The following is a 25,557-nucleotide window of genomic DNA, read 5'->3' as shown; positions in this document are numbered from 1 at the left end:
CAATGTACAAAGGAGTGCAAGGCAGCGATAGCTCCTCATAAGAACAAGGACCTCAACGCCTGGATTAGGATATGTAGAGAGATAGGGGGGCCGCTCTCCAACTCGGGAGTGGCTGCTCTCCTGGCCGCGGCTGTACAGCAGAGGGGACCTCGCGGGTTAGAAGGGGAATGTAAGGCTAAAGGGTGTTTTGCCTGCGGGGAGCCAGGACACATTAAACGTCATTGCCCAAACAATGCAGATGCTAGGCCTCGCCCTAGGAATGAAGAACCATATGTTTGTGGGCGATGCAAGAAGGGATCACACAAAGCTGAGGAGTGTAGGTCGGTCTTTGATGCTCAGGGCAACCGTATTTGTGGACGAGATGCTAGAGGGCCAAAAAACGGCCAGAGGGGGCCCCCTTCACAGGCGGGCCCCCGCCCCAGAGACAGGACAGCTCAGGATGGCAGCCTTCAACAAGGGCCACCCCTGGGTCAGCAGGTGTGGACCTCAGTGTCGCCTCCAGACTTATATTAGTGCCTGATATGGGTGTTCGAGTGGTTGAAACCACCTTTAAGGGACCGTTACCCGAAAATTCCGTGGGTCTGGTGATCGGGAGATCCTCCACGGCCCTTCGGGGTCTCATAGTAGTCCCGGGGGTCATAGACTCAGACTACACAGGACACATTAAAATTATGGTTCAATCTCTTGTAGGTACTATGGTAATCAATAAAGGAGACAAGATAGCGCAGCTCTTGCTGCTCCCCAGTCTCCACAAGAGATTTCCCTCAAAGCAGAAAATTAGAGAAAGTCAAGGTTTCGGTTCCTCAGGGGAAGTCTTCGAGGGACTCCATATGACACTTGATAAAAGGCCCATGCTCTCACTTAAGGTCAATGGCAAGAATATAACAGGGCTCCTAGATACAGGAGCTGACCGTTCCATTATCTCCAAAAAGGTTTGGCCTTCCAACTGGCCCACCAACACTGCAGATAACACGCTGCAGGGCCTGGGGATGGTGTCAGCTCCTCAGGTTAGTGCTTCAACCCTGCTCTGGTGCGATGAGGAGGGTCATCAGGGCCATTTCCAACCATTTGTGTTGCAGTTGCCAGTGTCTCTATGGGGAAGGGACATCCTCACTCAGATGGATGTCACGCTTACGTCAAACTGCTCCCCCCAGGCTAAGGATATACTCAGGAACCAGGGATATACCCCCGGCAAAGGCTTGGGCAATGCCCTACAGGGTCGGACATCCCCAATACCAGTAGAGAACAAAAAAGGTAGGCAAGGGCTGGGTTTTTCTTAGGGGCCGCTGAAGAAGCTCTCCTACCCACTTCGATCAAAATCACCTGGAGGTCAAATGATCCGGTTTGGGTACCTCAGTGGCCCCTGCCTAAGGAGAAGCTATTAGCCTTGTCAGAAATAGTCAGTACACAACTTAGATTAGGACATATTAAGCCGTCAACCTCCCCATGGAACACCCCCATTTTTATAATTAAGAAAAAGTCTGGCAAGTGGAGGCTGCTCCATGATCTAAGGGCGGTCAACGCGCAGATGCAGTCCCTGGGGGCGGTCCAGAGGGGGCTGCCAGCTCTCTCAGCCATCCCTCAATCCTGGCCAGTTTATGTTATAGATCTTAGAGACTCTTTCTTCTCAATTCCCCTGCACCCAGAGGACACTCATAGGTTCGCCTTTACTTTACCCACCATTAACCAAGAAAGCCCTGATCTCAGATACGAGTGGGTAACGTTGCCCCAAGGTATGGCCAACAGTCCCACTATGTGTCAGATTTACCTTGATTCCCTACTGGCCCCCCTACGAAAATCCTTTCCCAAGATAAGATGTGTGCATTACATGGACGACCTTTTGCTCAGCGGCAGGGACCCAGACATGCTAAATAATATGCTCGGCCAGTTGGTCGAGGCCCTGAGACAAGCTAATCTGCATGTTGCCCCCGACAAGATTCAGGGAGGAGAAATGGTGACCTACTTAGGCGCGAGAATCTCCCCTATGCTAGTCTCTCCGCAGAAGGTCACCATTAGGATGGATGGCGTTAGGACCCTAAATGACATGCAAAAGCTATTGGGAGACATTAATTGGATTAGGCCATATTTACATATACCAAATTCAGATCTCAAACCCCTGTTCGACCTTCTAAAGGGAGACCCAGATATAGCCTCCCACAGGAGGCTCACTCCTGAGGCAAGAGCTGCCTTACAGAGAGTGGAAAAAGCCTTAGGTGGGGCTACCTTACACAGAATTAAACCAGGGCGACCCTTTGATGTCTGTTTGCTACAGACTAGTCTACAGCCCACAGCGGTGATTTGGCAGAAAGGACCATTACTGTGGATACACCCTAAGGTCTCACCTGCAAAAGTCATGGAGCATTACCCGGAGGCAGTCGCTTCATTGGCCCTTGAGGCGCATGATAGAGCTGTCCAACATTTTGGCTCAGGACCACAAGCCATCCGAGTACCCTATACCGCCAGCCAGATCAAGACCCTGGCTGCCTGCATAGATACATGGGCCATTCTGAGATGTGTTTTCCATGGGGATATAAACAATCAATACCCTAAAGACCCTATCTTGTCATTTGTCACTCAGCACCCTATAATTTTTCCAAAGGTTACTGCCTCTGAGCCATTAGTCCCAGCAACTACAATATATACAGATGGCTCCAAGACGGGGATAGGCGCCTATGTGATCCTAGGCAAGCCCCCGGTTACCATACAATTTGAACCAGATCAGCCTCAGGTGGTGGAACTGCAGATCGTTAAAATGATTCTTGAACGGTTCTCAGAAGCCATTAATATTGTCTCCGATTCTAGGTATGTGGTCAATGCTATGCAAGTGCTTGAGACTGCCGGTTTAATTAGATCCACTTCCACAGTGGCTGGGCTGTTCCTGTCTATCCAGACATTGCTTCAGAACAGACACCATAAGGTCTTCACCACCCACATAAGAGCACATACATCCCTGCCAGGGCCTATGGCACAGGGGAATGCGGCTGCTGACACTGCCACTCGCCCGTTATGGATTTTTACCTTACTAACACCAATCGAGCGAGCCCGTGCCTTCCATGATAAGTTTCATGTCAATGCCAGGACACTAGCAAACCATTTCCATGTTTCCAGAGCAGATGCACGAGATATCGTGCGACTATGTGACTCCTGTGCCACATACAAACCTGCCATACCGATGGGAGTAAACCCTCGAGGTTTGATCCCTGGTGATGTTTGGCAGATGGACATCACACATATACAGGAGTTTGGGACTCTTAAATATGTTCATGTTTCCACAGACACCTGTTCTCACGTCATATTCGCAACAGCAGAAACAGGTGAAAAAGTGTCTAATGTGATCAATCATTGCCTGGCGGCTTGGGCCGCATGGGGCAAACCAAAAATATTAAAAACTGATAATGGACCAGCCTATATAGGCAAAGCCTTCAATGAGTTCTGCAAAATGATGGAGGTTCAATTAAAACATGGTATCCCATACAATCCCCAAGGTCAAGGAATCATTGAGAGGGCTCATAGAAGCCTCAAAGAAATTTTACAAAAACAAAAAGGGGGAGTAGGCCAAGGCCTGGCCCCAAAGGCACGATTATCCATGGCACTATTCACACACAATTTTTTAAATTTAAATAATGATAATTGCTCCCCAGCCGTGGAGCACTGCAACCCTTCCCCCAACCATAAAGGGTGGGTGAAGTGGAAAGATGTCCTGACAGGACAATGGATGGGCCCGGATCCAGTGGTCAGCTGGAACCGAGGCGCGGTTTGTGTTTTCCCACAGGAACCGGGACGAGAACCACTGTGGATACCGGAGAGACTGACACGGGCAACAAAGCCCTCGACTGAAGATCAGACCTGCCCTACCGGAGATCCATCACAGACCAACCAACAAGATGAATAGAAATAGCGATAGCCCGAAATGGACAAGAAGATCCTCAGGCATATGCATGGCTCGCTCGCCTAGCCTACGACCGAGTCTAGGGACGGTGAGCTTCCCACACTCCTCCTCTAAAAAATTATGACATAGCTGGGTAGGAGAGTCAATGACGGGTAAGAGCGTACTCCCCCGGTGCGACTCAACCTAAGCCAGGCCCTACCCCATCCTGCACGTAAGCCGCTGGACTGTTAGATGCTGCCCAGGTCTAAATTTCTCTCCGAGGGGATTTCTTTACGGAGAGGAAATGAGTGCAAGCTTGTGTGCATCCAGGTTCCGTCCAGTTTGTGCCTGGCCCTAGAAAAAGGACGAGGGCCTCAGGGCCTTGGCAGACCATGGGACGGCCGACCAGGGTCTAAGCCAAGGACCTACGGTGGGCCTACGCATAGGGCATAAGCCTCTGCACCCAGTCCAGGAAGGGCTACGATGCGCACATTCATAAAAAATAAAAAAGGGGGAGATGTTGGGAGCCGCAGCCCCGAGCCCGGTCGCCTCACTTGGCGGACGTGAGGCCTGTAGTAAAGAGTAAAGCCTGAGGTAGATTACCCCTCCCATCGAGCACGTTAGTTTCCTGCTTACCGCGTAAGCAACCCGCTCAACAATATAGTCTGCCTGGCAACTGATGATGTTAGCCAATCAGCTTGCCTTGCTTACTTTAACATGATTGGACACTATATCCGTATATATACTGGTGCCACCCCTGGGGGGGAAGAAGAAGCCCGGAAGTAGAAGCCCAGAAGGAGCCGCGGGGAGCGGACCAAAGGAGGCTTCGGCTGGGAGCGATCCCAGGGCAGGCTGTACGGAGAAGGAAAATAAAAGAAAAGGTTATCCACTGCCAGACTTTGTCGTGTGTCCTTCCTGCCGGCCAGGAGCGACATCGACAAAATCTAACTAAAAAGAGTTAGACTCTTGAGGGAGTGTAATGATAGGAAAATCCTACATTTGAAGATAGATGGCTTGGGTTAAGTTTAGATTCACTTATGAGCTGGTAACTTTGTCAGGTCCTTAACCACTCACAATCTGTTCACTCATTTATGAATGAGGTCATTTACTTACCTCACAGCATTATGGGAAACATCAATTGAATTAAAATTGAGTGAGCATGTATCATAACAGCATACAAGATGTATCACTATTATTTAGGTACCTTTTATTAACACCTTACTCAATTTGTAAACAGTTGATCTTTTATTGAAGATTATGAAGGAATTATCATCTCCATTTTATAGATGAAGAATCAGAGGCTTAGAAAAGTTAGAGAGTTTATTCAAAATAACATATTAACAAACGAGAACTAGACCTGTAAACGTCTAAGGTCAGTGCTTTTGTTTTTATTTGTGTATGTCCGAGGTACATGATGTTTATATTCATCTTAGGGAGTGGCTTTACGTATCCAACATATCTTGTTTCCTCTTATTCCGCTTTCTATCCCCACCCATCTTCCTCCACTCTAGATTTCCTTTCCCCATTTCCATTATTCTTATTAGTTCATGTTTACAAAATACAATGTCTGCACTCACTGAAAGTAGTTGGTACATGTATATGATAAATTTTAAGCCTTTTTATGTTCCCTTCTCTGTCTTCAAATGGCTTCCTTCCCATTTGCAAAAGATAAATTTCCCTGTTTCTTATCAGTTTTTTATTTTACTACTTATTTGTACCTTGGATTAATGCGAGAAACTATTAGGTATTTAAGCTTGTGTGTCTGATTTATTTCACGTAACATCATTAGGTTTTCAAGGTGTATCCACTTTCCTATATGTATCTTGAACTTACCTTTTTTATAACTAATACCTTATTATGTAGATAACACACTTTCTTTATCCATTTGTCTGCTGATGGACATGCAGACCACTTACAGGATTTAGCTTTTACCAATTGTGCTGCTATAAACACTGGTACGTACCTGTGTCTGTGTACTATCATGTCTTTAGCTCTTTTGGGAAAATACACAGAAGTGAAATTACTGAGTCAAATGGAATTTCTAGTTTTAGTTTTTTTAAAGAAGTTTCCATCTGAGTTTCCATAATGATTTTACTAGTTTACATTCTAATAAACAATGTAGAAGAGTCACTTTTTCACCACAGCCATGACACCATTTATTATTAATTTACTCAACTTTTTTTGTTGTTGTTGTAAGATGAAATCTAAGTACCATTTCAATTTGCAGTTCTCCAATGACCAGGCATGATGAAATTTTTAAAATATGTTTACCAGCCATTTGTAATTCTTATTCTGAGAAGTGCCTGTCCATCTCACTTATCTATTTCTTGGCACTTGGGGCAGTGTCTAGTGATTCTCAGTTCCTTATATATTTTAGCTACTAGTCCTCTGTCTGAGGAATAGCTGGCAAAGATTTTTTCCCATTCTGTAGCTTTCTACTTCATTCTGTTGGTTGTTTCCTTTGCTGTGTAGCCTTTTAATTTGATGTAAATTCACTTGTTGATTGTTCATTATTTCTTGTCCAAACGGCATTCTGTTTTGAAAATCCTTGCCTACTCCAATGACTTCAAGTTTCTCCTATTTTTTCTTCCATTAGGTTCAATGTTTCCCCTTCTAATATTGTTAGTTACTTTTCTCTCATTGCTGAAATAGAATATTCTACACCCCAAATGAAGGAAGCTCACAGTTTATGGAGTTTTCAGTCTATAATTGCTAGTTCCAAGGCAGGTGGCACAGCACTGGGGTAACAGCTAAAAACCCCAATAATAGCCATACCACAGCCTCAACATTCAACTGCCTTGAAATTGCTTCTGCCAGATTAGTTACACTGCCATATTTAATCTTATTCTCAGGCAAAGTCTCTGGACATGAGCAAAATGCAGGCAAACTGTTTGCCAAGCCATAACACACATCATCTGGACTCCAACAACCAATGCAGTCCTTCCCAGCAGAAACCTCTTGAGCCTGGACTTTACTGGTTTTCTGGTCTTCTGAGCTCAACAGAATCTCCCATACAAAGCAGTCTAAGGTGTTCCAGCTCTGCTCTTTCAAGTGACAACTCCTAACATTTCTAAACTCTCCACATAGGTCATTCTCAAAGGTCCTGAGCCACTTGGCCACATACAGTCACAGCAACAACATCCCTTCTCCGGTACCAAATTCTGTGTTACTTACTTTTCTGTCACTGCTGGGACAAAATATCCTACACCCAAAATGAGAGAAGGAAAGGTTTATTTAGCTCACAATTTGTGGAGGTTTCAGTTCATAATCAGCCGGCTTCAAGGCAGGGTGGCACAGCACAGAGGCCACAGCTCAAGGGGGCAGAAGACAGCCACCTTGGGTGGAGAGAAGACTCCTTCTGTCCCTTATATTTTGGATGCAGGTCACCCTAGGGAGGGTGTATTCACACCCATTCACACCCATAATCCTAGCATTGGATCATAAATAGACCACAAGTTCTATAAGCCTGCCACCATGACTGCATAAGGCTTCGGGAAGATACCAGACACAAACCATAACATATATTTAGGGCTTTGATCCATTTTGATTTTAGCTTAGTATATGATGAAAGACATGGATTCAGTTTCAGTCTTCTGTGTATGCAAATTAGTTTTCCCAGCACCATTTGCTAAAAAGGTTGTTTTCCTTCATATTTTTTGATCCCTTTATCAACAATGAAATAAATAAATATGTCTGCAATTCTTTCAGCATCTTCTCTTCTGTTTCATTGATCCACATGTCTGTTTTTGTACCAACACTGTACTTCTATTTTTGTACCGAAATTTGCTGGTTTTTAATCACTGTATCCTTGGAATATAGCTTGAAATCATATATTGAGGTTTCCTGTTCTGCTCATTCTGCTCAGGATTGTTTTGGTATTTTAATTTTTTTCTGGTTCCATATGAATTCTAGGGTTGTTTTTTCTAGCTTTGTGAGGAATCCTGTAGGTGTTGGAAGAATACCTACTTTGATATTAGTTTTTCCTATTCAGGAAGAGGAGGTATCTTTCCTCTTTTTGATGTCCTCTTAAATCTCCTTTTTCAGAGTATCATAGTTTTCTTTGTAGAGGTCTTTCATTCCTTGGTTAATTCTTAGGTATTTAAATTTTTTTAGATGCTACTGTGAATGGTAGTGTTTCCTAATTTCTTTCTCAGTGAGTTCATAACTGGTGTACAGGAACACTATTATTTTGTGTCAACTTTGTAACCTGATACATGCTCAATTTGCTTACGAATTCTAGGGCTTTTAGTGGTATTTTTTTTTCTTTTGGTCTTTGGTATTCTAGGTGGAGGAAACTTTTTTTTCTCATTCCTGTTTATTGTTTTGAGTACTATGTTGAACAAAACTGCCAGTGGGCATCTTTGACTTGTTCCTCATTTTAGAGGAAAAGCATTCAGTTTTTCTCCTTTTAATATGATGTTGGCAGTACGTTTGTCATAAATGGCTCTCATCAGACTCAGGTAAGGTCATTTTTATATCTGTTAGGATTTTATCATGAATAGGTGTGTTGAACTCTCAAATACTTTCTCTGTATCTACTGGTATAACCAACTGTGATTATGTAAGTTTTGTCCTTTTATGCGGTATATTACATTTATTGATTTGCATATGCTGAAATATCCTTGCACTCCCAAGATAAATCCTCCTTGGTTATGATGTATGATCCTTTAGATGATTTGTTGCATCCTATTTGCCAGTACTTTATTAAGCACTTTTACACCTGTGTTCTTTGAGGAGATTGGTCTGTAGTTTTCTTTTTTGAATGGGTCTTTGGTTTTGCGGTCACAGTGATTCTGGTTTCCAGAAAGGAGTTTGGAAGCATGCTATCCCTGTCCATTTCATTGAAGAGTTTGAGGAGGTCTGCTGTTACTGTCTTAAAGTGTTTTGTAGAACTCAGCACTGAATCCCTAAGATCCTAGGCACTTTTCTTGGTTGGTAAGTTTTTTCCTGCCTCAGTTTCATTGCTTGTTACTAGACTGTTCAGAATTTTTGTATCTTCTTGATTTAATTCTGATAATTTAATTCTGGTAATTAGTTGTCCCTATTAATTGTTCCGCCTCAAATATTTTCAACTTGTTGGCATACAACTTTTTTTCCTGCCTTAGATTTGGGTAGTTTCTCAATTATCTTGAGGCTCATTATTAGGTTATTTGGCTTGTTCTATTTTTCTAATGTGAGCATTGACGGCAATAAGTTTCCCTCTTAGGACTGCTTTCAGTATTTCACGTAGCTTTCGGTGTGTTGTACTGACCTTTTCATTTGACTCCAAAAATTGTTTAATTTTCTTGATTTATTTTGTGAGCCACTGAGAGTTCAGGAGTGCTGTTAAGTTTCCAGTTGTTTATAAGTTTTCTGTACTTTCTTCTGTGATTGATTTCTAGTTTCAGTGCACAATAGCCTGATAATAAACACAGGGTGATTTCAATGCTTCTGTGTTTATTTAAGTAGGCTTTGTGGACTGGTATGTGCTCTCTATTTTTCAGAAAGTTCCATGTGCTGCTGAGAAGAATGCATATTCTCTTGCAGTAAGGCAAACACTTTGTAGACATTCATTAGTTCAAAGGTGTGGTTCAACTCTGGTATTTTTTAATTTTTTGCTTGGTAGATCAGTCTCTTTGTGAAAGTCAGGTACTGAGGTTACTCATTATAAACATATTTGTATTTACTTGATCTTTCATATCCTGCATTATTTGTTTTATGAAGATAGGTGCCCCGGCAATGGGTGCATATATATTAACACACGTTCTAACTGCCGGATTGTTCCCTTAAGTAGTATATTGTACCTTTCTTTGCCTTGTCACCAGTTTCAGCTTCAAGTTTACTTTCTTTGAGAGCAAACTTGCTACCCCTGATGGCTCTGGGGAGTCCTGAGGTATGAAATACTGTTTTTCATAGTTAAAGTTTTGGTCTATGAAATTTTTTGATTAGCTTCTAAAATGGAAGACTGTTGGGCTCCATTTATTGATCCAGTTTGCCAATTTGTGGCTTAAAATGGAAGCCACTGGGTGACAGTACTGAAAAGTGTTTATTTCTAACATTTTATTCTTTTTCTGATTACTCTTTTTGTTTACCTACTGCTTTGTTTGATGTATTCATGCCATCTGAACTTTTGGCTTTGTTGTCTCTGTCTAGGATATTGAGTATTTTCTGGAGTGCTGCTTTGACATATTTCATGTATCTCTTGTTATTCTTTTTTCATGAAATTACCTTTACTCTCCATCTACTTTGAAAGAAAGTTTTTCAAGATATGCTAAACTGAGCTGGAAGTTGTCTGCTTTTAGGGCTTAAAATACTACATTCTAGGTTTTCCTAGCCTTTAAAGTTTGTGTTGAGAAGTTTGCTACGTTCCTGACAGGCTTATCTTAGATTTGATGTTTCAATTCTGATCTTCTAATGTTCAGTCTTTTTGTTGAACATCTGGAGTTTTGATTAAAATATGTAGTGAGGAACTTCTGTCTTCATCTGGGTTGGTATTTTGTAATCCTCACTTATCTACCTGTTGAAGTCTTTCTTCAGACTTGGAAAGTTTCCCATTATGATTTCCAAGAGCAGATGCCTTATTCTGTGTGTGCTGTTATTCTTAAGAGGTATATAAGTGACTAAGACCTCAGAATAATGCATACAAACCAAAAAATTGAATTTACAAAGTCAGAAAAAGAAGTAAAACATAACACAATAGTATGGCTATGGAAAGCTGAGCTGAAGCAAAAACTACGGAGACCATAAGAGGAAGATAAAATAAAACACTATCAAAGTTCTGATGGGAGCCCAGGTTAAAAACTCCAATGAATCTATGCTATTCTCATGTGACCACTATGTCAAAAACCCTGAAAGTTCACACAATCTCTTCTCGCTTTAGTTGTAGACGCAGCCGTAATTTCCCCTTTCTTCTTGAACTAAAAACCTGACTTAATTGTCAAGGGTTTCCGTCTCCAATCAGTCTCTGGGTTTGCTGTGGAGACTCCTCCCTGTCAGAGCCTGCACTGTGGAGTCAGGGGGTGTTGGCCAGCAGACAGGGCCTGCGGGAGTTGATGGGCACCTTTGTGCTTTGCTGAGGGTCCACAGGATGTGCAGGCTTGCTCCAAAGCTGGGGTCCACGGAGACATAGGGTATGGTTGTGCTCGGGGAGTGCAGGTACCTTTACTAGCAGCTGGGGGACGAGGGTCCGCAGGTGTCCAGGGCAGTGCCGTCCACAGAGTTCATAGGCCTAGTCTGGTTTTTCATCCTCCCTTGCCTGTGATGAGCATGGGAAAGATGCCCGGGACTGCAGCATCCTGGGCGCTCGCTGGAGAGGCGATGGGAAGAAGGGGACGGCGGATGCCGAGGCTGCCCTGGGAGTGCAGCCTGTCCTCTGTCCCGCTCTGTCCTTTCAGACATTTGGGCTGCTCCCGGAGCAGCGCAAGCTGAGCTGGTGCCAACAATCCAGATACATGGCTTCATCTACATTTATCCTCTTTCTGACTTGTTTCAGGCTGTGGTCCTTCCTCCACTACAACGTACCTACAGCTTCTGTGCATCCTCTGGGAGCCCAACACAACTCTGGTCCACCATGTCGGATCGCACGGGTGCTCTTCATTGAAAGCCATACTGGCTCCTTGTGACTGAAGCTTAAATCATCAAAGGCACCAAGTAGCTTTTCAATTTAATTTTAATAAAGTCTTACCAAAAAAATCACACTAATTTACAATCTGACCCTTGTTGTTTCCAAGCTTAGTACATTATAAGATTTCAGATTCAAATTAATCATCCCACCACTACTTTTTGAACTACAACTAGTTAGGATTAGCGTCTACAGAAGATACCGTATCTGTTATTTCCTTCTAAAAAATTATTCTGCGACAGTTAACTGGAGGGCTTTAAACAATATTAATTTTCAGAGAGAAGCATTACCTGCATTTTGGTATATCTGTATAAAATTTTACTTTAAAAAACTCTAATAAAAATTACTATTATCTTCCAATTGTAACATTTCTAAATAAATTCTATTAGGGTAAAAATGAAAAAAAAAAGGACTTCTTTTTTTTTTTTTTTACAGTTTTCCTAGGAACATCTAGTTTTTTATATTCCCTTATTGATAAGGAATGTTTTATATGTAAGAATCTGAAAATCTATAGGGAGCTATTTCCTTTGCTAAGCCAGAGGGAGATGAGGTTATCATCCACTGATTAGAAAATTTGCAAGCACCAAGGTATAAACAAAACACAGAAGTAAATTTGGAGTTTAGCAAATACTCTGTAAACACTATATCACCCACTTACCTTAGAAATTAAAACTAAAAAAGTGTAAAATTTAGTCTTCATATTATATTTAATGTTACAGTAGTTCACCTTAGCAGTTCTCAAACCATGGCCATTGACTCTCCAATGTCTCAAGATGCCTCCTGGGCCAGTGAGGTCAGACTAACTTTCTAATGCTAAATATTACTGCCTTTTTGAGGATGTTAACATTTATACCAACCGAGCAAAAACAATGATAGATAAATCATTCTGTCTGCATAAAACAAACTAATGACATCAAACTCTACTATTAATAATTGTATTCTTCACTGATAAACAACTGTGTTTCCAAAAAAGCCAGTTTTGTAATATCTGATGCAATAAAAATGATGTACTCCATTAAGTTAGTTTATGTAATTTTTTATGTTGGTGTGAGAAAAAGGAAAGTGTATATAAATCTTCACAGGACATACCCAAGTATGATACAGTATTTACAGGAATGTTTAAATTTGTGAACAGGTTTGGTCATGGAATACCATGTTTATCAGATAACAGACAAATTGTGAGTATTCAGAGTTGGATACTGGAGAAATTTTGGAGACTAAAAAGAGTAAGCCAAGCAGTTTAAGGGAAAAAAAAAAAAAACTGCAAATATTTATTGTCAGTGGCACGTTCTAACCTTTAAGTCAAAGAAAAAATTCTGGGGGAAAAGAGAAGGAAGGGATGAAAACAGGAATTAAAATGTGTTAGATTTACATATCAACTCCACAAAAGGAATTTATAAACATTATGCAGTGCAAACATGTACTAATAAAAAAATGAACTTAAACAAACAAAAAAAGAATTTTGGAAAACTTGTACCCAGCAATGTGACTTTTGCAACCTCCCAATACTTAAAAAGACCTGTTGATATTTGCCATGATGTTTTAAAGACAGTATATAATAAAATATTTTAACATTTTCAAATAACTACATATGAATGTTATAAAATACACATGGGTAAAATTCACTCAAAGTGTTAGTGGGATCAATTTAATGTAATGGAGTATGAAAAGTTACCCTATAGTGGTTTCAAAACAATTAACCTTAAAGAAAACTATTACTTCTTGGAGTTGTGGTAGAAGAAAAGAATGTTGGTAGTTTCTAGAAAAAGCTACAAAATATTCCTCCATTTTCCAACTGCGTATCTGTATGAGGCTAGATTTTCTTTATACATGAGAAAACATGTATAACATACAGTTGGAATGTAACACTAGGGATAAGAATTCAGTCATCTAGTCATTAGAGAACTGGAAAGTATAAATCAATGCCATTCATCCAATTGATTTTTATTGCCATTGTTTTAGAAATAATTATTTCTTGGTAAAACATCTTGTATACTATTACGGAATAGATATACTGTTCTCTATGTGAATACACACAACTATACACACACTCAAACTTTAGGGAGGGTATAGTTAAGTGTGGATGGAACCCAGAACCTTGCACATGCCAAGCAAGCGGTCCACTACTGGACTACATTTTCACTTTAAAATTTTTTCATCCTGATACAAGGTCTACCTGTGCTGCCCAGTCTGGTGCTGAACTTGCCATCTTTCTGCCCCATCTTCCAGACTAGCTGAGATTACAGTTATGAATAAGAATTTAAAATTTTTCAGTTTTGATGACTAATATGTCAACTGCTTGCAGCTGTTATCTATAGAAATCCATAGAAATAAAAGCTCTGAACTCATCCATTTTCTTATAAGCATAGAAAGACCAGGAAAATTTGAAATCTGCTGTTGTAGCTGACTGACAATAGTCCTTTCTTTTAAATCTCAGTCACAACTATTCTGTGAAACAATTTCCATTTTTATACTTGGAAAAACCGAGGCTCATAGGAATTAAGTGACCCAACCACACTGCTAGTAAGAAGCAGCACTCAAATGAATCCAAGGCCAACTTGCATAGTTTGTATTTCTGCCACTAAATGTGAGCTCTTTTGCATATGCAATTAATATACAAAGTCATTATACTGTCTCATTTTATGAAAATAGACTATTCCTGTGAACACCAAGTAACATTCTCTAACAAGGCTAATTCCATTCCAAAAGACAATGAAATTGGGTGCATGTCTGACTCATGATTCGCCATTAGGTGGCCTTGAAGCCTTATAAAGTTTTCACTCATTAATTAGAAAGGCTTTATTCTGGGCTTCTTGATATGGAAATATTGGAAGCTAGAGTATATGAAGTTTTATCCAAATATTTCAAGGAAAAAGACAGACACTATGGTAACTACTATTAAGTCGGGTTATATGGTGGTGAAGTACTAGGTTGCTGAAATAGTCATGCTTTGACCTCTATTGTTATATTGTTATGTCCTGTTTTATCTCAATCTCCCCCTTATTCTTTTAAAAAAAAATTATTTAGTCATTTCTTATGTTTGTCTTACTTAAGGGAAAAAATTTTAAAAATTAGGATATATAAATAGTAACTCTTTTGGATTTCCTATTAACTTGTTTTGAAGTCCTGTAATACTCCCACGATCTTGTTTTGACTGATTAGACTCTGTTCCATTCTGTATGATAGTATCAAGTTTGAGGATATAGGCAACTACTTTGAAGGCAATAAGATTCACTAAGATGCCCATTCTGGTTTGACTATTGTCTTCTTTGGAAGTCCTGTAATGTTTACAATGCCTAAGTTTTATTGGTCTTGTTCTCTACTGTTTTGTCCAACTTTATAATATCTAATGAGATAGACAATTCTTTTTAAGGAAACAAGAGACAACGTTGATAACCATTGTTGATAACCTTGTACTCTGTTCTACACCATGTGCTATGTCTATCCTTAGTTTTGACTGACAGCTTTGTTTTGCCATATTTGACTGTATTCTCTCCCCCCCAAAAAAGTAGTAAGCACTAAGGAGTAATAAAATCCAAAATGTGTAAATTTTGTTGTAAAAAAGAGAGGGGAAAAAAAAATAAAAAGAGCTCTAACGGATATAACAGCAAGTGTGTTTAGGGGTGTTAAATAGCTGACTATATCAATGTTTTTGGATCATTGTACACAGCTGTTTGCAGTCTCCCTGTTTGAATGTCCACCTTGTATTCTTTGATACTGTGATTTGAGCAACTATTTTCAAGATGATAATATGTAATCTATTAACAGGTGATTTCTTACTGTTATGTTTTTTTTTTTTGTAGTTCTGTATTACGTGTACCCTTACACCGCTTTGTTTTGTTTTGTGTTTTTCTCTTTTTCCTCTTAAATAAAATTAAAAAAAAAACACAAGACAATGAAATGTACAACATTAGCATGAATTGTTAATCTCCTGTATTTCTGTACACTTTTAGCAAGTTTTTCTGTATTCTCCCATATTTTTAGTTTACCTTTTTATCATGTTATCTCACTTCCTTTTATTCTCTTGCTTTTAATGTACTATATAGCATATCTATGAATTAAAGAGTATAACTAAACAAAAGAAAATAAAAACTAAGGTTTTTAAAGGAATGACTTATTTTTTAAAACAGTAACAAGTGCTTAAGTGCTGTTTTAATCCCTAAACTGAAATTTTAGGTAATTAAAAACATGGTTACTCAAACTTAAAATGGAATCTATAGTTTATTAAAACTTGTATTATTTTATGAAAATGTCAGTGTTTGATTAACATCAGGCTGTGTAAGTTAAGTGTTAGAAGGAGTTTACAAAAAGGTAAGAAGTTAACTATATTGGTTTAAACGTCCCATATATTTATTTAAAAAATGATATTAGCCCTTTGTGCCTAATAAATGTACACAACTATAATTTGTTTGGTATAGTAAAATTTTTAAAAGAGAAAGAAAAAATTTAATTCTAAAAAAAGTCATTCTTTACTTTTACTAAAGTTAGGACAGCAGGAGGCAGCAGAGGCTTTATAAACATGGCTGAAATTTTAATGTCACTATGGCAGACATTCAACCAAGTGGTTTGAGTTCAGAATTCCAACTTAAAAATAGATGTGTTATTTTTCTCCGCTGCTGACATAGACATTGATGTGTTTTCACAGGGAATTTTGGCCCCAGGTTTTTTGTAAATCTAAGCCCAGTTTTAACACTTAACACAGAAGAAACCTCAATGTTGTGGCAAAAACTTTTCCTTAATTTTGAAATTACATGACAAAAGCTACAGCTAAACAGGCAAGAAATCAAAGTGTATATTTTATCTGCAAAGTTAACCCTGAGTTTCAAACAGATTCATAAAGTAACAAAACCCAACTGCAGTCTAGACAATGTAATTTTCACTCTTGCTGTGTAAGATTATAGAATGATAGTTATAATTTTTATTTATATAATTACAAATCCTAAGCATTACAAACCAGTAGTTTAATCACAGACTCAATTTAAAAAGTAATATACTTTAATAAAACTTGATGTTTCAGAAAAATCACGAAAACTCTGGTTAAAATTCAGCATCTCTGGTTAAATTTACCGTATAATAAAAACAGCTGAGAGATAATTTAATCTATAGCAATCTACTGGATAGGTATGGTTTAGAATTTTATAAAATAAAAAGGCAGGAATCAGTACTTCTTTTTATTGGGATTATAATTTAAAGGAGAAGCAAATATTGTTATCTTGCTATAAAATTTCAATATTGCAAGTTTATAGTTACAAAAATACAACAGCCTTCCACTGATGTTGGGTCACAGTGATAGAGAAGGAATTAAAAGCATTAACAACTGCCTTTCAATAGTTTTTAAAACTCTTACAGAAAAAAATTTAAATGCACAGTAACAAAATCAACTAGTGAATTATCTTGTGTTAATATATTTATTTTAAAAGAAAATAATCTGTAGTTTGTAAAAAACATTATCAAACTTAGGCACATAGGTAAACTCTTCCCAAAAATGTTGTATTAATTCTTGCATTTATTTTATTTAAGGAAGAAGAAAATACTGACTTTTTTAATAAGAAGAAATAAGAGAACTGACAATGTTTTTCACTGCCTTTATTTTTATTTGTTATTTCTAAGAAGAGGACACTCACCATGATCTAATCTTGATTTTTAGGGTCAAGTGACATGAAGTCAATTATGGCAGACTCAACAAGTAAGAGGCAAATATCTGATGGTTCCTTTGTGATTTGTTATTCCTAACCTGTACATATCCTAAATCATATATTCATCTCAGTGAATAACCTTACCTCATAGTGAAAAAAGTCCACTTGGTATGAATTATTTCAACTAAAGCAACTGATAAAAAATAACCCACACTGCTGTCTTTTAATTCAAAGCCTCTGTATTCGTTACTCCCTTACCTACTACCTCAAGGAACTTAATCTATCAATTATTGTTCTGTTGTGCTGGTCACATCTTTTTCTTCCGCACTTCGTCACTTCTTTGGCTTCTAAAATATAAGTAATCCAAGAATTTCCATTTAAGAAAAAAAAAAAAACCCCGCAAAACCAATCCAAGCACGTCACTTTATTTTTCCTTTAGGTACAGCCTCTTTTGTTGTTCAGAATGATGATTTTAACAAAATCTACTTTTCGCTTTTTATTTCCTTTTAATTCTACTATAACCTTTTATTTTTTCACTTTCATTTGAAAGTAACAGTGCGGAATCATAACAATACCTAAATTCCTTTAGCCAGAAGCGCCTGCTACTCACATTTTAGCTTTCTTTTTCCTGAAGCATTTTCAAGTTACAACACGGCCTTTCTAACTTCTGCAGATGCACTTCCACCGTGTTTCTACTTCTCCTGTCTTCAGCTCCGCTTAGCTACACTGGTGACTCCGCAGCCGGGCTGCTGCTTCTCAGTCCCCACCCGGCTCCGCGCGTGGCCCGCTTCCCTTCCAGCCTCCACCCCGGTTTCCGGCTAACTTCTGCTCCGGATTCTTCACGGCCTTCTGCAGCCACTGCTCCCGTCTCTGACTCAGCTCTCTTCCTCAGCAAAGCCCAGCTGCCCTGCTTCGTCTACTCTCCCCTACGATGTGCGCTCTTCCTGAATGGTCTTGGCCATGTATGTGGCTTTCGATTCCCAGATATGCTGATGTTTACACCAAATAAACACCTTTTCTAACCTCTGTATTTATGTTCCTAGCTGCTTAATACAATCTATTACCTAAATGCTGAAATCAATGAATTCGTAACCACTCATGTTCTCCCTCCACCCCGTAAACCTGCTCCTTCTCCCTAGAGCCCCATTTTGGTGGAGGTTGTGCAACCCCCAAATATGGCCATCACTGCTTTCTTTCTCTTCCTCATTCTCCGCATACATGCTTGTCATCTCTCAAATCCTCTTTCTCAGCACAGGGACCGCCTCGGTTCATGTTTTCACTTTTTCTTCCTAAGGCTATGATAATAATGATCTAATTTTTCTTCCACTGCTCAGACTTTACCCTCTACACTGCTACCAGTCTTCTAAGATGCAAATTACAATCTGCCACTCTCCTTGTCCTTCTGTACCTTCTCGTTTCTGTAGGACTAAAAATAGCGCAAAGTTTCATCATGATTTATCCTTCTTGCTATCACTGCAAGATTTCTGTGTGTACACTAGCGTTACATATACCAAGCTACTTATGTTATTCAAATACATGATACATTCTTTCTGATCAGGCTTTTGTATCACTTCATCAGTCATATATATCATTTCTTCTTTTTGTAAATTTAAGACATTTGACATTCCTTCACTAGAAATTCTTTTTTTTTTTAATACCAGAAATCAAGCTCATGACCTCGAATTTGCCAAGCAGGTGCTATACCACTGAGCTATATTCCTGGCCCCTGGAAATTCATTTTAAAAGACTCTCTAAAACATTTAAAATGATACTGTGGTACTTTCTCTTTTTTTTTTTTTTTAACTTTTATTTTATCGGTACCAGGGATGGAACTCACTCGACTGCCTGCTTGCAAGGCAAGCGCTTATGCCGCTGAGCTAAATCCCCAGCCGCCCCTCCTTTTTGATACTGTGGTACTTTCAACAATGTTCTCAAATAATAAATACCTCTACTCAGTGTAGGGATAGTTTTAGCAGCTGAATCATAATGCCATAAGCAGAAAAGCCTGCATTAATATTTCTGTTAATGAAAACAACAGAATGATCACAATGACATTAATACAGATTTTGGGTCTTAGTATCAATACTTGTTCAGATTAACATTGAAAACTGACTTAAATGTCAAACAAAGTAAGAACAAATTATAAGGCTCTTTAAATTTTAAAGTCTTCTAGTCTCTGATAGAAAATTATTCTATAGATCAATAATGTTAGAAGCTTCAGTTTGTAAATAATAGAAGAAAATCAAGAAAATTACATACAGTGACAAAGAATTAAATTTTTCCTTATGGATAGAAAAAACCACATGGGGCAAGTTTTTAGCTTGGGGAAAAATCTTACATCATTTATCATATATTGTCAGTTCTAGGTTAGGGGAAGGAAACACACAAAGAAATATTACAAATTTCTTCATTAACAAAGGTTCTCAAAGCAAGGAGGAGCACAGACAACTATGGTAGTCTTTGAAGTTTATTTTAAAAAATAACTTCAAAACAGTGCAATTTATGTAGTTAAATGACAAGTGGTTATATAAGTCACTATAAGGTATCTATAAAAAATTAGAAAAGAAGAGTTGGGAAAGATATGGGGCAATTGGAACCCTCGCACACTGCTGGTGAGACTGCCACATGGTGCTGCTATGTGGAAAACACAGAGGTTCCCCAAGACATTAATTACAGAAGTATCACTAGATCTAGCAATTGCATTTGTGGGTGCTCAAAAAAATTTAATATAGGGACTGAAATAGGTATTTTCAAACTGATGGTCACAGCAGCACTAGGCACAATAGCCAAAACAGCTCGAATGTCCATCACCAGATAAACAGGTGAACAAGATGCAGTATATCATATGATAGGAATTGAAGTTCTGATGTATGTTACAAACACAGTCAATATGCTGAATGTAATATAAGCCAGACAGAAAAGGACAATACTGTATAATTCTAACTATATGAGGCATCTAGAGGAGACCCACTTAGAGACAGAAACAAAAATGACTGTTGCCCGGGGCTGGGGGAAGGGAAGAATGAGAATGAGTTGGTTAATGGGTGAGAGGTGGACAGTGGTGACAGGTGCCCAGCAATGTAACAGTACTTCATGTCACTGAACTGTACCCTTAAAAAAATCAGAATGGCAAATTTTGTTATGTCCATTTTACCACAATGAAAGAAAATTTTAATTGGTGCTTTACATACATACTCTTTCATATTTATGGGGAAAACTACAAAACTCTTAGAGCAATGTACTCTTGGCTGCTAAAACCTCTATGACCTTGTGTTTTTCTAACTATCAGGAAACAAGCACCGTTTACTTAACTTGCAGGTATTGTTCTAACTCAGTGACTTTTGCTGTGATTGCTAGCCAAGCCTTTACTGTTTCCTGTAATATTTGGTTACTGACTTTTATCAGATTTGTTAAGTAGGCGAAACATTTTAATATGGGAAAGGAAAGTTATTTCCTTACATAAGTGTTTCCTTCTGATATTATATATTTGATGAAAACAAAATAATTGAACAATTAATTATATTAATCATGTCTATAACTTGAAAAATAATCTCTCTAAAAACTAAGGATGATAAAGACTACAAACTTTAAAGTTTGTTGTTCATGGCTGATTCTTCTTGTGAAAATTACATTCTTCTCCCTCTGAATTCTAAAACTTGAAAACACTGCCTGTGATTACATCAGTAACTCCCCTGTTATTGCTCCCCGCCCCAAATTCCTCAGGTATATCTTTCCAATACCAATCCTGTATCCTACATACATTCAAACTTATTTTTTGCTTATAAGCTGCTATGTGTTGCTAACAGATCACTTCATATAATGCCACATGATCACATATTATTTCTGCACTGAGTTTTTCCAGAATGCTGCTTGCCAACCTTTCTTAACTGCACCAACCCCTATGTCAAACATTAGACACACCCTTCTATTCACCTACAAGGTTGCACTTTTCTACTCTCCCTGAAATTAGGCCTGCTCAAAAGACTTGCCTTGGCTAAGAGGACATAAAGGTAAGTGCCCTGTGTCATTTCTGGTTTGAAGTTTTAAGAGCTTACAAATAATTCCCCATGTTGTACCCTCCTTCAACTCCCAGCCCAACTCCATTACTAGTGTGGGGCCCAGTGATGCCTAGGAGACACTCCATACTCTCCTCCACTAGACGCAATCAGGAGCAAGGAATAAACTTACGAAAGGACAGAGGAATCCTAGAGTTGCTGCCACTGTGTGACCTAGAACCTAGACCCCTCTACAACAGTTTCCTTTTGCTCACGGCCTGAAGTCTTCATTCTCATCCATAGAAAGCCTTCAAGGGCAAACTCCACTACTTCATTCCCTCTTACTCATAAACTCACCAGCAACAGGACAATTGGATTTTGTTCTATTTTGTTTCTATCTTCTTGAGACAAGGTTTCACTACACAATTCAGGCTGGCCTTGAACTCACAGTGATCTACCCGACTCAGCCTCCCAATGCTGGGATTACAGGTGTGTGCCACCAAACCCAACAACGGGAATATTCTTCTTTATTCGTAACTCAGGGGAAAATGGACCATTCTTTGTGTACCTATTTCACGTATCTGTTATTTTAAAAATGGAGAGGGGAGATAAAGTAAAAAAAGACCAATCTATAAACCTTTTTCTCTGCAAACATAAGGACATGCCACTTTTTAGTAAAAGTACAATGTTAAAAAGCAGGATATGCATCAAAAGTAATGTATTGAAAAGTCTCTCCTTATTGGAAAACAAACGCACATTGCTGTGGCGGGGTGGTGGTAGATATTCAAAGATTATCATCTATGTAGAAAAAGCAAGCATTCTAATACTTTTAATACAAACATTATGTATATGATTCTAATGTTTGTCATTAGATTGGTAACATTAAAGACATACCTAAAAAGTACACTGAAACAGGCTACAAACTTCAAAAGCATATTTTGCCAATCAAAGGTATAAAAAATACATCATGGATAGAATATAGTAGTTTTATTGCTTTCTTTTCATACTTTATCACAGTATGATATATTGTCTTAATAAAAATAATTCATTTTTTATATTTAAAGTTATTTAAAAAATTTTATTGCCATATAGTGCGTTTTCTTAGGTATCTCATAACAAAAAACAATAAATCACTGCAATTATTACAGTATAGTTAAGTAACACTTTTACCTTCTAAGTGGTTTTTGCTCTGATGGGAGGTACAGTCCACATGTTCTACATGTATGCTCCCTGTCTTAACTTGGTCACTAGAAAAACAGAACACACCAAACACATCAATTATTATGGATTAGATTGAGAAAAAGAAAGGAAAAACCTTTTTAAAATTGTATGTCACACAATATCCTACAGGCTTGTTGTATTTTAATTTACATCCCACATCCTTTAAAATTAGTTAACAATCAAATTAATTTGCCCAATAATTAAAATGCAAGTCCATTTGCTTACAAAGTCCTGCTCTTGCTACTCTTGCTGGCTACTTCTTACCAATAAATGTCATAAAATTACCCTGCCAAGGAAAACATATCCTTACTTTTTTATGGAAACGATTACTTCAATAAAAATAACCAGCTAATTTTTACAAATCTAGTTTTTTATTTATGAATGTGGTCAAGCACTAGCTAGTATGTTTTAAAAGATTAAAAGTATAATTAAAAAGCGGTAAGCATTCAGCCACTAACCTAGAAGCAAATTTTAGAAGTTATAAAAAGAAGTCCAAATATATTATCACTTAATCAAAAATTCATTAACTGAACGCAAATTTAGTTATTTGGCTAAATTTTTAAAAAATATTTGTTAACAGGACAATATCTCTTCTAGGGAACTGGATTGTGATGGCTGAAAACAGCCCCAGTTCACAGTTAAAATGTTAGCAATGAGACAAAGAATTTCATGTAGATTGAAGAATTAAACAATCAGCTTACTGTGATGCCAATGTAAATCTACACTTTAAAATTTGAAGTACAAATCAATAATTGACAGCAATAGAAACAATGGCCATGTATTTCCATACTCTCCAAATTTCCTAAAAATAAACGTTATTTTTGGAGTCAGGAAATAACTAAAAACTGAAATATCTTAGATTTCTTCAATAATCTTTCCATTATACTTAGTTGATTGCAAACTTTGAAAATTCAAATAATTAGTAAGAAGGGAATATGAGGAGAAAATCATTCAACTTGTGCAATACCTGACAGATTGCAGTTCTTTAGCACCACTGACATCGGCTACTGCACCACTGCCATCAGTAACAGGTGAGTCCAGACCAACAGACCCATTACTGATATGATCACTGCTTTCGTATCCAGACTCGGTCCTTTGCATCTGCCCGTTTTCAGCATAAATTTTACTCTCTGTGATGTCTTTATTTTTCTCTGCTCCTTTTCCATTGGAGTCCAGGGAACTTCTGCTTCCTATTTCCTGCTTCATTTCATCTTCAAATATAGTCATTAAACCTTTCTGCTTTGGATTCTCTTTTGGCCCATTATTAAAATTCTGCTCTTTGCTCCCTTTCGGTTTGTGGTTGCCATTTGATTTATGTCGCGGACTATGTTGTCTTTTTTCACTTTCACTAAAAACACTATCGACATTTAATGTTTCCCTCATAGGTCTCCAACCTCGGTTCCGGTTTTTACTGTTGCTGTTGCAGCCGCTTCCTTTATCCCTAGAATCTTGGCTGCTGTCTGTATCGTATCCAGTGCCAATGTCACTCTTAACTTTGCCTGTTATTTTCTCTCCTGGAACAAGAATTTGAGATTTGCCTGAAGCTATTTGTTCAGAAGTTCGACCCTGATGGGAAATTCGGTCGTGTTTATAGGGTCCTCTTCCTTGACTGTGATACAGATGTGGATTCTCATATTGTCTAAAGCCATTTGGGGCAGGAGGTGATCCAGACTTGAAATGTGAGAGGTTTTCATCAACTAAATTTAAATAACAACAATGATATGAGGATTAAAGACACAAATGAACTACCCATTAAAGCAAAGTTATAATCACAAGCTAAATAACTTGAGAAGCCAGACATCACAGGTAAATAACAAAAATTAAATGATATACTACTGCTTTGAGATTTGAAATGTGTTTTACCAGTCACATTTATACTTAATTAGAGGCACTAGAGAAGGCTTTTGGGGGAAAAAAAAAATAACCTCTAAGGTAGATCATATGACAAAACAATTTTTTAAAACTAAGCATTGTAAATCATAATTAATAAAATCATAAAATATTTTCCACCTCTTACACTGGTAAAGATTTAAAAGTGTATAGAACCAAATGCTGCTGAATGAAAAAATATGCAATCACCATTTGTGGGAGTGCAGACTGGTTTAATCTTTCAGGAGGGCAAGTAAGTTCTATTATGTCAAACCAGAAATAAGTGTATCTGGCCAGCAAGCCCTCTGCACGCATTGTGTCCTCTGACTAGGCACACGAATGGACAACGGCATAGGTGCAAGGACGCCATCAGCTAGTCCATGTTTAAAGTCTGTCGGTATCAATTAAATTATGCGGTGCCATAAAAGAGGAGTTTAGAGCCATAAAAAGACTTATAAAGAAAACTACAGTAAACAGAGGGAAGGTCAGCGGCTGCGTCAGTTTTACAACTTCCCTTATTATTTGAGTACCACATATAAATGAACTGCATTTATAACCAAAAGTCAAGTTAAAACATCAAACACCAACACTCGTGTCCAGATTAGAATTAAGTAATAACAAGGAAAAGTCTGCACTTTTAGACTTAGTATAGATACATTAAAGAAATCTGAAAAAATATAAACAATATAGTAAGTACGTAATATACAGAATATAAGTAAATGCACAGATATTGTATTAAAATATATTAGTTATAAAACTCACTTTAAATTGAGACTTCTAGCACTCCCTTTAAAATGAACACTATTAAGCTCTTACCTTTGTTTTGACCTGCATCTTTCCTTTGTCCCTTTTCTAAATCTCTCCTTTGTGAAGAAAGTAAGTTTTTCTGTTCAATGGCTTTCATAGCGCATTCTCTGAAAATTTCTTTTATCTTTTCCCTTTGATCATTGTGGCTTAATTTAACTGTAAAAGAAATCATTCTTCAGATGATATAGATCAGTTTTCAAATTGTTCAACAAAAGTAACAATTGAACTAAAAATGTTGATTCTATTTTTTTAAAAAAATAAACTTGAACTCATCTTTATGCGTAAATAAAAATTCAACTAATTTACCCAGATACATGCTATCTTTAAAGAAAGAAAAAAAAACCTCAATTTCTTGTATAGTCTCTGAAGCAAGATTAGAGAATAGAAGAAGCTTCCAATTAAGACAATAATAGATCAAACTAACAGAGTTAGCACTGGGCAGCACTGTGTTTTACTGATAAAATTCTCTGAGGTAGGTACAATTGCTATTTCTACTTCAGATAAGGAAGATGAGGTCAGGTTCATGTAGTTTGTAAATATAGACCTGGAAATATGAACCTAA

At 38.1% G+C, this 25,557-nt stretch overlaps 1 protein-coding gene across 1 annotated transcript in view; it reads right to left on the bottom strand.

The window, feature by feature from the left end:
* Positions 1 to 25,557, bottom strand: part of Usp53 (ubiquitin specific peptidase 53) — a 103,909-nt gene that overhangs the window by 33,636 nt on the left and 44,716 nt on the right. The window contains exons 12-14 of the mRNA XM_063260711.1: positions 25,005 to 25,151; positions 23,287 to 24,016; positions 22,269 to 22,345 (exon numbers count right to left, since the gene is read on the bottom strand). Coding sequence (XP_063116781.1) covers positions 22,269 to 22,345; positions 23,287 to 24,016; positions 25,005 to 25,151 — 954 coding nt within the window. The remainder of the gene's footprint in view (positions 1 to 22,268; positions 22,346 to 23,286; positions 24,017 to 25,004; positions 25,152 to 25,557) is intronic.

The sequence above is a fragment of the Cavia porcellus genome, unplaced genomic scaffold (genome assembly GCF_034190915.1).
Source record: "Cavia porcellus strain 051 isolate PalLab524CR breed Dunkin Hartley unplaced genomic scaffold, mCavPor4.1 scaffold_14, whole genome shotgun sequence".
Lineage (NCBI taxonomy): Eukaryota > Metazoa > Chordata > Mammalia > Rodentia > Caviidae > Cavia > Cavia porcellus.
The sequence above is the reverse complement of the archived record's forward strand: the minus strand, read 5'-3'. Positions and strand labels throughout refer to the sequence as shown.